The sequence below is a fragment of the Bubalus bubalis genome, chromosome 2 (genome assembly GCF_019923935.1).
Source record: "Bubalus bubalis isolate 160015118507 breed Murrah chromosome 2, NDDB_SH_1, whole genome shotgun sequence".
NCBI lineage: Eukaryota > Metazoa > Chordata > Mammalia > Artiodactyla > Bovidae > Bubalus > Bubalus bubalis.
Genome location: NC_059158.1, coordinates 51,210,928 through 51,228,566, shown reverse-complemented (window position 1 = coordinate 51,228,566; position 17,639 = coordinate 51,210,928). Strand labels below are relative to the sequence as shown.

The 17,639-nt window shown below is 37.2% G+C and overlaps 1 protein-coding gene across 2 annotated transcripts in view; it reads right to left on the bottom strand.

Annotated features, from left to right (window-relative positions):
* The window catches only part of KHDRBS2 (KH RNA binding domain containing, signal transduction associated 2), a 701,478-nt gene that overhangs the window by 231,830 nt on the left and 452,009 nt on the right, over nt 1–17,639 (bottom strand). For both annotated transcript variants that reach the window (XM_025272535.2, XM_025272543.2), the window contains exon 5: nt 12,969–13,096. In XM_025272535.2, the coding sequence (XP_025128320.1) occupies nt 12,969–13,096 (128 nt within the window). The remainder of the gene's footprint in view (nt 1–12,968; nt 13,097–17,639) is intronic.

Below are 17,639 nucleotides of genomic sequence, written 5' to 3'. Positions count from 1 at the left end.
TGTAGTAGAGCCTGAAGTCAGGTAGGTTGATTCCTCCAGTTCCATTCTTCTTTCTCAAGATCGCTTTGGCTATTTGAGGTTTTTTGTATTTCCATACAAATTGGGAAATTATTTGTTCTAGCTCTGTGAAGAATACTGTTGGTAGCTTGATAGGGATTGCATTGAATATATAGATTGCTTTGGGTAGTATACTCATTTTCACTATATTGATTCTTCCAATCCATGAACATGGTATATTTCTCCACCTGTTAGTGTCCTCTTTGATTTCTTTCACCAGTGTTTTATAGTTTTCTATATATAGGTCTTTAGTTTCTTTAGGTAGATATATTCCTAAGTATTTTATTCTTTCCATTGCAATGGTGAATGGAATTGTTTCCTTAATTTCTCTTTCTGTTTTCTCATTGTTAGTGTATAGGAATGCAAGGGATTTCTGTGTGTTGATTTTATATCCTGCAACTTTACTATAGTCATTGATTAGTTCTAGTAATTTTCTAGTGGAGTCTTTAGGGTTTTCTATGTAGAGGATCATGTCATCTGCAAACAGTGAGAGCTTTACTTCTTCTTTTCCAATTTGGATTCCTTTTATTTCTTTTTCTGCTCTGATTGCTGTGGCCAAAACTTCCAAAACTATGTTGAATAGTAATGGTGAAAGTGGGCACCCTTGTCTTGTTCCTGACTTTAGAGGAAATGCTTTCAATTTTTCACCATTGAGGATAATGTTTGCTGTGGGTTTGTCATATATAGCTTTTATTATGTTGAGGTACGTTCCTTCTATTCCTGCTTTCTGGAGAGTTTTTATCATAAATGGATGTTGAATTTTGTCAAAGGCTTTCTCTGCATCTATTGAGATAATCATATGGTTTTTATTTTTCAATTTGTTAATGTGGTGTATTACATTGATTGATTTGCGGATATTGAAGAATCCTTGCATCCCTGGGATAAAGCCCACTTGGTCATGGTGTATGATCTTTTTAATGTGTTGTTGGATTCTGATTGTTAGAATTTTGTTAAGGATTTTTGCATCTATGTTCATCAGTGATATTGGCCTGTAGTTTTCTTTTTTTGTGGGATCTTTGCAGGTTTTGGTATTAGGGTGATGGTGGCCTCATAGAATGAGTTTGGAAGTTTACCATCCTCTGCAATTTTCTGGAAGAGTTTGAGCAGGATAGGTGTTAGCTCTTCTCTAAATTTTTGGTAGAATTCAGCTGTGAAGCCGTCCGGACCTGCGCTTTTGTTTGCTGGAAGATTTTTGATTACAGTTTCAATTTCCGTGCTTGTGATGGGTCTAAGATTTTCTATTTCTTCCTGGTTGAGGTTTGGAAAGTTGTACTTTTCTAAGAATTTGTCCATTTCTTCCACGTTGTCCATTTTATTGGCATATAATTGTTGATAGTACTCTCTTATGATCCTTTGTATTTCTGTGTTGTCTGTTGTGATCTCTCCATTTTCATTTCTAATTTTATTGATTTGATTTCTCTCCCTTTGTTTCTTGATGAGTCTGGCTAATGGTTTGTCAATTTTATTTATCCTTTCAAAAAACCAGCTTTTGGTTTTGTTGATTTTTGCTATGATCTCTTTTGTTTCTTTTGCATTTATTTCTGCTCTAAGTTTTAAGATTTCTTTCCTTCTACTAACACTGGGGTTCTTCATTTCTTCCTTTTCTAGTTGCTTTAGGTGTAGAGTTAGGTTATTTATTTGACTTTTTTCTTGTTTCTTGAGGTGTGCCTGTATTGCTATGAACTTTCCCCTTAGGACTGCTTTTACCGTGTCCCACAGGTTTTGGGTTGTTGTGTTTTCATTTTCATTCGTTTCTATGCAAATTTTGATTTCTTTTTTGATTTCTTCTGTGATTTGTTGGTTATTCAGCAGCGTGTTGTTCAGCCTCCATATGTTGGAATTTTTAATAGTTTTTCTCTTGTAATTGAGATCTAATCTTACTGCATTGTGGTCAGAGAAGATGCTTGGAATGATTTCAATTTTTCTGAATTTACCAAGGCTAGCTTTATGGCCCAGGATGTGATCTATCCTGGAGAAGGTTCCATGTGGGCTTGAGAAAAACTTGAAATTCATTGTTTTGGGATGAAATGTCCTATAGATATCAATTAGGTCTAACTGGTCTATTGTATCGTTTAAAGTTTGTGTTTCCTTGTTAATTTTCTGTTTAGTTGATCTATCCATAGGTGTGAGTGGGGTATTAAAGTCTCCCACTATTATTGTGTTATTGTTAATTTCTGCTTTCATACTTGTTAGCATTTGTCTTACATACTGCGGTGCTCCCGTGTTGGATGCATATATATTTATAATTGTTATATCTTCTTCTTGGATTGATCCTTTGATCATTATGTAGTAATCATCTTTGTCTCTTTTCACAGTCTTTGTTTTAAAGTCTATTTTATCTGATATGAGTATTGCTACTCCTGCTTTCTTTTGGTCCCTATTTGCATGGAAAATCTTTTTCCAGCTATTCACTTTCAGTCTGTATGTATCCCCTGTTTTGAGGTGGGTCTCTTGTAGACAACATATGTAGGGGTCTTGTTTTTGTATCCATTCAGCCAGTCTTTGTCTTTTGGTTGGGGCATTCAACACATTTATGTTTAAGGTAATTACTGATAAGTATGATCCCGTTGCCATTTACTTTATTGTTTTGGGTTCGAATTTATACACTGTTTTTGTGTTTCCTGTCTAGAGAATATCCTTTAGTATTTGTTGGAGAGCTGGTTTGGTGGTGCAGAATTTTCTCAGCTTTTGCTTGTCTGAAAAACTTTTGATTTCTCCTTCATACTTGAATGAGATCCTTGCTGGGTACAATAATCTGGGCTGTAGGTTATTTTCTTTCATCATTTTAAGTATGTCTTGCCATTCCCTCCTGGCTTGAAGAGTTTCTATTGAAAGATCAGCTGTTATCCTTATGGGTATTCCCTTGTGTGTTATTTGTTGTTTTTCCCTTGCTGCTTTTAATATTTGTTCTTTGTGTTTGATCTTTGTTAATTTGATTAATATGTCTTGGGGTGTTTCGCCTTGGGTTTATCCTGTTTGGGACTCTCTGGGTTTCTTGGACTTGGGTGATTATTTCCTTCCCCATTTTAGGGAAGTTTTCAACTATTATCTCCTCAAGTATTTTCTCATGGTCTTTCTTTTTGTCTTCTTCTTCTGGGACCCCTATGATTCGAATGTTGTAGCATTTAATATTGTCCTGGAGGTCTCTGAGATTGTCCTCATTTCTTTTAATTCGTTTTTCTTTTATCCTCTCTGATTCATTTATTTCTACCATTCTATCTTCTAATTCACTAATCCTATCTTCTGCCTCTGTTATTCTACTATTTGTTGCCTCCAGAGTGTTTTTAATTTCACTTATTGCATTATTCATTATATATTGACTCTTTTTTATTTCTTCTAAGTCCTTGTTAAACCTTTCTTGCATCTTCTCAATCCTTGCCTCCAGGCTATTTATCTGTGATTCCATTTTAATTTCAAGATTTTGGATCAATTTCACTATCATTATTTGGAATTCTTTATCAGGTAGATTCCCTATCTCTTCCTCTTTGGTTTGGTTTGGTGGGCATTTATCCTGTTCCTTTATCTGCTGGCTATTCCTCTGTCTCTTCATCTTGTTTAAATTGCTGAGTTTGGGGTGTCCTTTCTGTATTCTGGCAGTTTGTGGAGTTCTCTTTATTGTGGCATTTCCTCACTGTGTGTGGGTTTGTACAGGTGGCTTGTCAAGGTTTCCTGGTTAGGGAAGCTTGTGTCAATGTTCTGGTGGATGGAGCTGTATTTCTTCTCTCTGGAGTGTAATGAAATGTCCAGTAATGAGTTGTGAGATGTCTATGGTTTTGGGGTGACTTTGGGCAGCCTGTATCTTGAAGCTCAGGGTTGTGTTCCTTTGTTGGTGGAGAATTTGCTTGGTATGTCTTTCCCTGGAACTTGTTGGCCCTTGTGTGGTGCTTGGTTTCAGTGTCTGTCAGGAGGCGTTTGATGAGCTCCTGTCAATTAATGTTCCTTGGAGTCAGGAGTTCCCTGGAGTCAGGGTTTGGACTTAAGCCTCCTACTTCCAGTTATTGGTCTTATTTTTACAGTAGTTTCAAAACTTCTCCTTCTATACAGCACCATTGATAAAACATCTACATTAAAGATGAAAAGTTTCTCTACTGTGAGGGTCACTCAGAGAGGTTCACAGAGTTACATGGAGAAGAGAAGTGGGAGGAGGGAGTTAGAGTTGACCCAAATGAGATGAGGTGGAATCAATAGTGGAGAGAGTGGGCTAGCCAGTAGTCACTTCCTTACGTGCACTCCACAACTGGACCGCTCAGAGATGTTCACGGAGTTATACAGAGAAGAGAAGAAGGAGGCAGGAGACAGAGGTGGCCAGAAGGATAAAAGGGGGAAATGAAAAGGAGGGAGACAGATCCAGCCAGTAATCAGTTCCCTAAGTGTTCTCCACCGTCTGGAACACACAGAAATTCACAGAGTTGGGTAGAGTAGAGAGGGGTTAAGGAGGAGACACAGGCGACCTGGTGGAGAAAACGGAGAGTCCAAAGGGAAAGAGAGCAGTCAAGCCAGTAATCTCGTTCTCTAGTGAAAAATGGGTCCTGAAGATTGGGTTCTTAAAGGTACAAAATTGGTAACAAATACATAAAAGCAAAAATTAAAAATCTAGAGTAGAGTTTGGAATTTCAAAAATGCGATGTTAAAGAAAAGAAGAAGGAAAAGAAAGAGAAAAAATGAACAAAGAAAAACAAACAAGTTTGCGAAAATTATAAAGAAACTACAGGTACAAAATTGATAACTAATACCAAAAAGCAAAAGTTAAAAATCTAGAGTAGAGTTTGGAATTTCAAAAATACAATGTTAAAAAAAAGAAGAAGAAAAATAAAGAGAGAAAACCAACAAACCAATAAAAACAATGTCGCAAAAATTATAAAGAAAATACAGGTACAAATTGATATCAAATACCAAAAAGCATAAATTAAAAGTCTTGAGTAGAGTTTGGAATTGCAGATATATGATGTTATACAAAAGAAGAAGAAAAAGAAACAGAGGGAAAAAAAAGTCACAGAAATTATGAAAAAAACTATAGGTACAAAATTGATAACATATACCAAAAGGCTAAAATTAAAAATCTAGAGTCGAGTTCGGAATTTCAAAAATACAATCTTAGAGAAAAGAAGAAAAAGAAAAAAAAAAAGGCACGGTCAAAAAATTATAAAATATATATATGAAGTTTCTGAAGAAGAAGAAAAAAAATAGGTTTTTTTTTTTTTTTTTTTTTTTTTTGTTTTTTTTTTGCAAAGTAATAGTTATAAAAGTGAAAATTAAAGGACAATAGAGGACTTAAAAATTTTTTTTTTTAGATTAAAAAAAAGAAAAAAAGAAAGAAAGATTGATCATAAAAATAGTAAAAATATATCTAGGTCTTTCTCTGGTTTTGTTGTGAGTATTGTGGGTTCAGCTCATTTTTGGCTAGTTCCTTGGTCTGACTTATATTTCTCAAGATCCTATGTAGTCCGTAGTAACCACAGGGTTTTAATCTATGGCCTGTAGCTTCCAAGGCGTTTCCCTCTGTTATAGCTTCTTCTGTTTGCTGGTCTCTTCAGTGTCTGGTTCCCACCCTGACACAAAGGGGACGGTGGAGGACACTATTTTTTTTAATTTTGTTTAGGCTCACTTGTTCAGCAGCGCTGTGGGGAGGGAGGGAGGGATGCTGCAAACAGATAACACTGGCATGTGCTCGCAGTGCCTCAGCCACACTGGGTCTGCCCCCGCTCATGGCGCGTGTAGCCTCCCTGCCCACACTGCTCGGGCTCTAGGTTGTTCCGCCGGGGACAATCAGAGGCCGGCCCTGGGCTGAGGTCCCAGGTCCAAGCCACTCAGGTTCAGGCACTCGGGTAGTCCTCAGAGGCGCAGACTCGGTTGGGCCTGCGTTTTGTGCTCTTCCCAGATCCGAGCAGCTCAGGTGATGTGTTTGGCGGGCGCCAATGCTGCGACTTATCGCCTCCCCACCACTCGGTTATCTGGGTGTAAAACCAGTGCACCTTCTGAGGCAGATGTTGACCGTCCAGACCCCCAAGAAGTTTTAGTTAGCAAAGAAGCCTGCTTACAGTTTTATAGATAGTGTCTCTCTTGGGCTGCGATTGCCCCCTTACGGCTCTGGCTGCCTGTCACCAGAGGGGGAAGGTCTGCAACCGGCTATCTCAGTTCAGTCCTTTGTTCTGTGCGCGGGCCTGGGTGTCTTAGGTTAGGGCTGGTTTTTCGCGTGGTAGATATCCCACAGTCTGGTTTGCTAGCCCAAATTATTTTGCTCAGATAGCGCTCAGGACATTCGGGCCGATTCTTACTCTAAGGGACACAGCCCGCGCCGTGCTTCCCTGCCCAGCCCCCGCTTGCTAAGGCCGTGTGCAGGCATCTGTGCTGCTTCTCCGCTGGGGGAGTTACTGTAGGGCTCCCAATCTGCGATTTTTAATTGTTTATTTATTTTTTTTTCTCCCTTTTATGTTGCCCTCTGTGCTTCCAAAGCTCGGCACAGATTCGGCAGTGAGAAGGTTTCCTGGTGTTTGGAAACTTCTCTCTTTTTAAGACTCCCTTCCCAGGACAGAACTCCGTCCCTCCCTCTTTTGTCTCTTTTTTTGTCTTTTATATTTTTTTCCTACCTCCTTTCGAAGAGTTGGGTTGCTTTTCTGGGTGCCTGATGTCCTCTGCCGGCATTCAGAAGTTGTTTTGTGGAATTTACTCAACGTTTAAAAGCTCTTTTGATGAATTTGTGGGGGAGAAAGTGTTCTCGCCGTCCTACTCCTCCGCCATCTTGGCTCCTCCCCCCTCAACTGGAATTCTATCACCTCCACTAGCTTTGTTCGTAGTGATACTTTCTAAGGCCCAATTGACTTCACATTCCAGGATGTCTGGCTCTAGGTCAGTGATCACACCATCGTGATTACCTTGGTCATGAAGATCTTTTTCGTACAGTTCTGTGTATTGTTGCCATCTGGTCCCATTAAATCATGGCAAATAGATCAGGAAACAATGAAAACAGTGACACGTTATTTTTAGGCTCCAAAATCAAAAATTAGGCAAAAATTAGTCTATATTTCCATAGTGACTGAAGACATGAAATTAAAAGATGCTTACTCCTTAGAAGGAAAAGTTATGACCAATCTAAACAGCATATTAAAAAGCAGAGACATTACTTTGCCATCAAAGTTCTGTCTAGTCAAAGCTATAGTTTTTCCAGTAGTCATGTATGGATGTGAGAGTTGGACTGTGAAGAAGGCTGAGCACTGAAGAATTGATGGTTTTGAACTGTGGTGTTGGAGAAGACTCTTGAGAGTCCCTTGGACAGCAATGAGATCCAACCAGTCCATCCTAAAGGAAATCAGTCCTGAATATTCATTGGAAAAACTATTGTTGAAACTCAAATTCTCTGGCTACCTGATTGTAAGAACTGACTCATTTGAGAAGACCCTGATGCTGGAAAGATTGAAGACAGGAGAAGAAAGGGACGACAGAGGATGAGATGATTGGATGTCATCACCAACTCAATGCACATGAGTCTGAGTAAACTCTGGGAGTTGGTGATGGACAGGGAGGCCTGCCTTGCTGTAGTCCATGGGGTCGCAAAGAGTCAGACAGGACTGGGTGACTGAATTGAATTGAACTGAACTGAACAGGTAGAAATGTAGGTTATGCTTTCTGCTATGAATAGTAGGTAGTTGGCTTTTGTGGTAAATGAGCTTTAAGAATGAACAATAAGAATACTGGTAAAGCTTTTAAAAGTTTTCAATAGATTATAGAACTGAAGAATAGAGAAATTATTAGGGAACTTATGGTGAATCTAATGTATAGAGAATGCTCTCCTACTTTGGGAGACCCTGAAAGGCCCAGTGCCCCCTTCAATCACAATATATCTAAGCCCATAATATTCTAAACTACTGTGATAACACAAAAGCCCATATATAAAATGGAAATATAGACTAATTTTTGCCTTCACTGGGACTCCTAACACTTCATATGTAAGATGTGCATATATCCAGGTTTGCCCAGTATAGTTCAGAATTATAACTGTTGTCCTAGTTTAGCCTTTTAATACTTTTGAAAGTGTCCCTTGGGTGGGTAGTAAATCATGTCACCATATTTTAGCCACAAATTCTATTTATGCCATTGAACAATCACAGGTAAGTTGTTATAACTCCCTGAGCCTGAGTTGTTATAACTGTTTTCATAATGGGTAAAATAAGATTTCTGCTGCTGCTAAGTCACTTCAGTCATGTCCGATTCTGTGTGACCCCATAAATGGCAGCCCACCAGGCTCTGCCATCCCTGGGATTCTCCAGGCAAGAACACTGAAGTGGGTTGCCATTTCCTTCTCCAATGAATGAAAGTGAAAAGTGAAAGTGAAGTCGCTGAGTCATGTCCGACCCTTTGCGACCCCATGGACTGCAGCCTACCAGGCTCCTCTGTCCATGGGATTCTCCAGGCAAGAGTACTGGATTGGGGTGCCATTGCCTTCTTCCTGCTTTAGAATTACATTATGCTCATATAAAATCTAATTTCTCATCCCATTCCTTCAAGTGTCCCCCAGACAGAGCCTTGCCTGTCTCTTGAACCTGACTCATTATCTCTGATATCCTATGTTCTTACTCTGAAATATTAACCCTATATCTCTCATCAACTCAGATCTTCAATTCAACTCAAGATTGAGATCACCTATTTAGAACATAGTATTCCTGGCTGAACCAACACTATAGTGTTCTTTTCTCTACTTTTCTGACTTCTTGAAAGTTTTATATCCTTAATTCCACACCCCCTGCTCATTCCTGAATCAAATGAAATCTAGTTATTGTTTTCTCCACTTTGTTGAAAATACTCTTGACTGGTGTCACCAGTATCTTACTAGTTTCCAAATCCACTGGGTTCATTTACATAGTCCCATATCACAGTACCTGCTACATTTATCACTGTGGGTTATAAATGCCTTCTTTGGATATGTATAACTCTACTTATCTTCCCAGTCTTCCTTTTTACTCTTCAGGTTTATTCACTGACATCTGCTCCTGGGCCCTCCTTGGGAGATGATTGTCACTATTTTCTGTGCCTCACAGTGTACTTTGAAGTCTCTCACTCAGATGGCTGCTAGCATTTTCCTCCTTACCATACACCATAAACTGGACCATGTCTCCTTAGCTGGTCTGCATGTTAGAGTCACCTAAAATTCGTTGAAAATGTCCAGACTCCAGAATCCACTCCACGATGATTAAATCACAGTCTCCAGCAGCAGTGATCTTCAGTGATTCCATTGTGCTAACCAGTTTGGCCTTGTTGTCAGAGAGTCAGACTTGACTGAGCAACTGAACTGAATGGAACCAGTTTGGGAAACAGTGCTTAACATGTGTCGTCTAACTTAAAAATCTTGACAAAATTGTCACATAGCTATTTCTAAGCTATTATAAAAGGTTGAGAACCAAGTCACAGAAAATACAAGTCATGTTCCCAAGGACACACCAGAAATCCATAGACCTAGGATCAATTATAGGAATAATTATATTCTTCATTAAACTTGGTCTTTTACCTAATTTTAATGGATGCCATTAATCTCTAACCAGGGCATACATCAGAGATTTATCCTGTGTAGGACCACTCTCTGATCTCCAACATCTAATCAGGCACTGAAAATAAAGTGAAAGTGAAAGCCATTCAGTTGTGTCTGACTCATTGCAACCCCATGGACTATACAGTCTGTGGAATTCTACAGGCCAGAATACTGAAGTGGGTAGCCTTCCCCTTCTTCAGGGGATCTTCCCAACCCAGGGACTGAATCCAGGTCTCCTGCATTACAGGCAGATTCTTTACCAGCTGAGCTAAATGGGCAGCCCAACCAGAAACTAATTCATAAAAATTTTCATCTCTAATCTCATCACTTACCTCTAATATTCTGAGTGGTATTTATTTCTGGGTGGAATAATGGACTTGCCTTTTCACTGGGTTCTCTGCTGTGAGTGTCTATCTCTCTGTGTCTTTCTCTAATTTTTCTCTGTCATCACAGTGGTGATTGAGTCATCTTTCTTAGAAACAAATATGATTACTGTTCTCTTTCACAAGCTCCATTTGTTCTATCTATTTGTTAGTTCTCATTTTTGCTGCTGCTGCTAAGTCACTTCAGTTGTGTCCGACTCTGAGCGACCCCATAGATGGCAGCCCACAAGGCTCCCCCATCCCTGGGATTCTCCAGGCAAGAACACTGGAGTGGGTTGTCATTTCCTTCTCCAATGGACGAAAGTGAAGTTGCTCAGTCGTGTCTGACTCTTAGCGACCCCATGGACTGCAGCCTACCAGGCTCCTCCATCCATAGTTCTCATTGTAGCAAACAAACAAAAATAACTTCAAAGACTGCTTCAAATGTCTTATTTTTCTACTGTTCACACTCATCCAACATGTAGTGGTGATATATGTAAAGATCTTAAGTCTTCAATTATGTAATGTTTTTATTGTTCAGTAGCTAAGTCATGTCCGACTCTTTGTGACCCCATGGACTATAGCACATCAGTGTCCTCTGACCTCCACTGTCTCCCAGAGTTTGCTCAAGTTTATGTCCATGGAGTTGGTGATGCCCTCTAACCATCTCATCCTCTGTAGCCACCTTCTCCTTTTGATTCAATCTTTCCCAGTGTCAGGGTCTTTAACAATAAGCTAATTCTTCACATCAGATTTGTCATAGCTTTCTTTCCAAAAAGCAAGCATCTTTTGATGCTTATTCTTACAATTGCAGATGCATTTTATCATGTGGTCTGAAACAGAAGACATCAGAGTTCTGCTACATTTACTTTTATTAATGTTAATATATTAATGACATTAAGATGGCATTGAAATTAAGGTTTAATTTTCAATATTAGTTCTCTTTTTTACATATGCAGTATCAGATTAAGCAAAGCTTTCAATCAAATTTTTTCCAAAGTATTTAAAAATCAAGACTACAATGCTCTATCCTTTACTAAACAATTGGATAAATTAATACTTTAGAGTAAAAACTCACTAAAGTTGAAATTTTTAGGGCTTACTCAAATATGACAGCTGTATTATTACCTTAAGAAACGTCAATAACAAAACAAAATCCTTTAATAGAATTATTTTATAATCTCAAAAACAGGTTAATGCATTATTTTTTTTTTTAATGGTCCTAATTCCAAGGAATATAGAATATAAAAAGACTAGTTCCCTGTATACTCGTACAATACATACTTGGTGGTGGTGGTTTAGTTACTAAGTCATGTCCATCTCTTTTGACCCCATGGACTATAGCCCACCAGGCACCTCTGTCCATGGGATTTCCCAGGCAAGAATACTGGAGTGGATTGCCATTTTGTTCTCCATTAATACATAATTTACACAATAAAAAACTGCCAAAATTATCACTTTTTAAACTACAAAAATGACAATTTCATTATTTAAACACTAAGATATGATCAGTTTAATATTAGTTGCAGTGATGTCATCCCCCAACCCATAAAAATGGGGTTAATATAAGGGTCTTATAAAAGGCTGATTCCATAAAAGGTATATCCATAAAAATAAACTGTTTCTGGGTAGCATTAGAATGCTCAATTATAAAAAAAAAAAATTTAAAGAATAAAATGTAAAAATAATCACTGAAAAAAAAAGAAGGTTTTTCATTAGGCAAAGTAATTGCATAACTGCCAGGTTTTACATTTAGATAGTCAATTATTCCCTTGATACTTTATTTGGGGAATTTATCATTCTTATTTTTTTTCCTGATAAGTATAAATGTTTTGATGTGTGTGATTAAAGGTTAAAACCAGTGATAGAAGGTGGTTAAAATATTTGGGACATAATTGAAAAAAAAAAGGCACAATTCAGAGTGATAGGGTGAGGAAAGAGGTGGGAAGGATTTCAGGATGGGAGGACGCATATATAGCTGTGACTGATTCATGTTGATGTATGGCAAAAACTATCACAAAATTGTTAAGTAATTATCCTCCAATTAAAATAAATAATTTAATTAAAAAAGAAAAATAAATTAATGATGATGTTAATAAAAGCAAATAAAAGGCAAATTGAATTAGTAAAGTATCTTGAAATCTCTCGAGATGGTTTCTAGGCATTATACTACTCTAATTCTAAGACATTTAAAGATTTGAAAGCCAACTTCAACAGAATAAAGAGGACAGAATTACACAGTCTCTGTGTGAAATGTGTGAGTATTTTTCATTTTACCTCTTTACAGAACAATGCTTTCTGTTGAAAGACTGACAAACACAGAATCCTACAAAACAAATTCTGATACAGAAAGATTCCAGTTTGTTTGTGAAGTTAATAATATCAAATAAAATATTCTCTGATGACATTGCACAACCCAATATAACTAAACTTAAAGTATTCTTACTCTCACCCATGTATGTAATATACATCTGGGTTTCTGGACTCTTTATTTATTTAAATATGTACTTACTTACCTCCATCTATCATTATCCTCATTTATCTCTATACCTATCTGGCAAGACTGTATCAATCCAAGGGCCACTTAAGGCACCGAAAATTTGAAGTTTTCTCTTTATGTAAGGTCATCCTGGTTCAAAGATGTGTATAACTATATCATCTGCTTGCCTTAATCCTGGGGACAAGACCAGAGTAAAAAGTCTCAGGTTTGCTCCTCTTTTCTTTTTGGAACAGTTGTTAAGAGCTCAGACTCTGAGTTTTGGAGTCAGACTGCTTGTGTGTTCTCAGGCATATTGGTTACATCTTTATCAGTTGCTCACCTGTAGATAATGCTTAACCGTACACTGGTGATAATTTATGTAAAGCTCTTATGAGCTGTATAAGCATCTGTTGTTGTTGATTTTTTTGTCAGTGGTAGTTATTGTTGCTGATGTTGTTTATACCTAGCTGTGATCATGACACAGAACAGGCCAGTGAGGGATTGCTATGCTTAGTGACTGTTAATTTATTTAAAGCAAGAAGTAATGTACCTTGATGGAGCTGTGGGAGCTATTCTTATCCCTCTGCCTCTAACACCTCTGCCACGACCAGAGTCCTCTGAGCCATTTAAGTAAGATAATTCACGTAGTTGTTCCTGACGAATTTCATCATTATAGTCCTAGGGAAAAAAAAAATAATATATGACCTGTTGAGTTAAAATGGGGCCTGGAGTTCTTAGAACTGAACAAACACAGTAAGAAAAAGTTTTTTTTTTTTTTTTTTTTTGCTGGAGACACATACAAAAATTCAAAATGATGTAAAAGTAAACATACTGTAAGTTTTTAGTTTTATAGAGAAAAATTGAAATTGCTTCTTTTGCCAAGGAAGTACACAGCTGGAAATCAAATGAGATTTGCTGGGATATCACTTTATATGTTAGCCAGAAAAGAAAAGATAACAATACAGAACAAGATTTTAGAAGGTACCACGATTATGGTTGCTCATAAGAGAAACAACTTTAGTGGAATGAGTATATGCAGATTGTGTATGACTGCATAACACTCAATTATCCCTGACACATAAACTGAAGAGGGTCAACTCCAAGGACCAAAGTAGACACTGTGGTAAAATAATTTTAAAATTCAGTGAATGGCCAGTTTCAGACAACTTGAAAGCTGTGCAATTGAGCTAAACAACTTGATGAGCAATGTTTAAAAATAAATACTTTCCTATGTGTTCTAGCTATGGGCTGATGGAGAATAATAGCCAGAGCAGAAAGCAAGCTTCATAGCAGTCAGAGACTGGGTCAAAGTCAAAGAGACTAGCTTGGTTCTGCACCAGTGTGGAAAGATACCTGTCATTTAAATAGGACCAAAGAATGACCTGAGTCACTGAAGATGAATGCTATCTGCAAAAAACTAGTGTCAGTCTAATGTGTTCCTCTTTTTACTGCTACACTTATGTGAATGTACACACACACACACACACACACACCCCTGGTGGAGCAATGCAAAACTGGATAATTGATTTTTTTGCCAAATGGGCAATCCAAGTAAATTCTATTTCATTAAAGATGGGTTTAGGTGAAAGTCATGAGCTATCTAGGAATTGAGATGAGAAATATTTGTAGCAATGTTTGGGTTAACATAAATGATGTCTGAGGTCTTGTTGTGGACACTTGAGCCTGGTTAGCTCTATGCATGTGAGTTATAGTAACAGCACATGGAAACCGTGCACTCACCTGCATAGCCCAGCCTAGAAGATGGGGGGATGCATGCAATCTACAAGCATTTCTAACACAAATTTTACCTCAAGCCCCCAAAACTACTTTGTTCACAAGTAAAAGTACTAGTCATTCCAAAGCATTTACTTTTTATTTTTAACATGTTGCTTTCATGTTCACCCTGTTCAGCACCTGACTACAGTGATAATGGATTCAGGAGAATAGATTGACAGAAAAGCTATTGACAATTAACAAGTCATATATTACTCAATTTATACCTCTTATTTTTCACATTCACACAGCAATAAAACTGAAGAATTAACATGCCTAATATTTTATTAGGATTGGGGAATGTGATGAATTGCTACTTCTGATTGAAATGACTAGTCACTATAATGATTATCCCATGTAATATTCCTAATTTGACAGCAGATCTTTGCAGCTTCTTATCTAATGAAAATCCATGGACCCCCCAAAGTTTTTTTTATTTATTTTAATTGAAGAATAATTTCAATATTGTGATGGTTTTTTCCATACATCAATGTGAATTGGCCATAGGTATACATACATGTGTCTCTTTCATCCTGAATCCCCTCTTCCACTTCTCTCCCCACCCTATCCCTCCAGGTTGTCATGAATTATAAAAAGGAGACAGATTCTAATTCTTGCAATATTGAAGACTGAGAAAAAGTTAACAAATTGCAGATAAATGTATACATGTAATATTACTTTAGAGCATATCTTATGACAGAATTAGACAATGTACTATTATGAATATTAATGTCAAAAATAGACACTAAGATTAAGTTAGCTCTTAGCATAAGCAAAACACTATTGTTAATATGTAATCAAATTTCTCATGAGCTAGTTAGCATTTCAATCATATTTGATCATTCACTGAGAGTTGCTCTTGGGTAGATGGCCTTGGGAGAAATATGAGTTCAGAACAAAGCAAGAGGAATTCTATTGTCAGTTACATCTGCAGTTACAGCTTTGAGTTCAGTTGGCCAACACAATCCTGGAAGATGATCCAGTTTTGTTTTGTTTTGTTTTTTAATATATTATATCTAACTAGCTCATAAGAAATTTGATTACATATTAGCAATAGTGTTTTGCTTACACTAAGAGCTAACTTAATCTTAGTGTCAACTTTTGACATTAATATTCATAATAGTACATCTATCAGAATTAGACAATGTACTATTATGAATATTAATAGTTGGCCAACTGAACTCAGAGCTGTAACTGACAATAGAATTCCTCTTGCTTTGTTCTGAACTCATATTTCTCCCAAGGCCATCTACCCAAGAGCAACTCCCAGTGAATGATTAAATGTGATTGAAATGCTAAAATAAGTGATACCTGGGAGTTACAAGTCTCCTCTGCCTGTGCCACAAGGATTTCTAGACAGCCGAGCTGAATTTCCCTGTAATGCCATTTTCCCAGGCTGTTTAGGACCTCTCTTTACTTTGGGTCAGATATTCTATTGTGAGGGCTCTCCAGCCTTCCTTGGCTCCCTCTTTAATTACTCATTTATCTTTTTAGCCATAAAAACATTTTCCTTAATGAAGTCCTTATATGTTTAACCCAAGTTAATCCTGATTCTGGGAGAACCAGAACTAACACAGAGAATGCTGACAAAATCAAGTTCCCAACATTACAGGCTGAGAGCTTTGGTATATCCATTGATGTAAATGCTGGTGGAGCCTATTCTGTCCAACATACCTTATACTCCGATTAATTAGAATATTTGTCACTCTCTTATTTTAAAATGATTACATATAGATTAAACATGGAACGGATTGCTGATTAGCAAAATGTGTTAATTGCTCAGTCCTATTTGGCTCTTTGTGATACCATGGACTATTGTCCACCAGGTTCCTCTGTCTATGAAATTTTCCAGGCAAGAATACTGGAGTGTTGCCATTCCCTTCTCCAGGGTATCTTCTCAACCCAGAGATCAAGCCTGGTTTCCTTCATTGCAGGCAGATTCTTTGTCATCTGAGCCATGAGGGAAGCCCCACTGGCTAGCAAAAAGGATAGTAATTGATATTTTAAGAAAATAAATTGAATGTTGTCCACTTTTCTAAATCATTTCACTTAATAAAAGGGTATGGGAGAGTCACAGAATGAGCAAAACAAGACATGTTTTAGGCTTTAGCTAAGGTAGATGAATTGTGGAAACAATGAAATTCTACTTAGTATATACCTGTGTGATGTAGTGAGAGAGGATGGGCAACCACAAGCTCTTCAAGAATACCTTAGTGGAAGGTGTACAGTATGACTTGGGAAGGCAGGAATAAAATATATTTTAATGCAAAAATGGCTAGAAGTATAATGACACCATTAACAAGAGAAAGAAAGGAATGAAAAAAAGTTTGAATATAGAGAATTTACATTTGATCTTGATAACCTCAGTTTAAAATGCTAAGGAAATATTAAGGTTTATCTTAGAAATTCAGAGATGGGTTGGGTGAGTAATTTTGAATGTCATTTGCATGTTAAATTTGAATGTCAAATTTGGAGTAAATTTGAATGTCATTTGTGAGAAATGAAACAGATATTGCATAAGAGAATTGCAAAGTAATAGTGACAAATATTTTTTAATCATACTTTTAATGTAAATTTATATCATTGAAGAAAAATCAGTCGATATATTAATTACAATATTCAGTTCAGTTCAGTTCAGTCGCTCAGTCGTGTCCGACTCTTTGCGACCCCATGAATCACAGCACGCCAGGCCTCCCTGTCCATCACCAACTCCCGGAGTCCACTCAGACTCACGTCCATCGAGTCAGTGATGTCATCCAGCCATCTCATCCTCCGTTGTCCCCTTCTCCTCCTGCCTCCTATCTCTCCCAGGATCAGAGTCTTTTCCAATGAGTCAACTCTTCACATGAGGTGGCCAAAATACTAGAGTTTCAGCTTTAGCATCATTCCTTCCAAAGAAATCTCAGGGCTGATCTCTAGTATCTAGCTCTTTCAAATAAATGATAAATAATTTTAAATGCCCAAATAAATGACAAATAAATGATAAATAATTTTAAATGCCCAAATGTAAAGCTACTGAGACTCTAAGTATTCTCTAGACTATATATATCTTGTGTATTATATTCATGATATAAATTTAATTTTCTAAACTCCAAAGCTTTTAAAGGTGTATCATGTGCTCATATCCAGTTTTTCATTAAGCACAGATCAAACTTTGAATTAATCATTCATTACTAGGTCATGAATCCAGCTGAAACTAGAGCATCTTAGTAAACGTTTAATTGAGGCATATGTTCCTGATATTTTTGTTACCTAGAATCTTAAAATTACTAGTGAAAAAAGAAATGTTCCACGATTGCATTGCAAATGTGATATTATAAAAAAATATACTACAACCTGAATTGGAGACAAAATGTTTGAGTAGAAGGACATGAGCTCACCTCCTCTCAAATAAATAAATAAATAAATAAAATAAAAAAAAACTCCACCAAAATCACAACTAAATGTT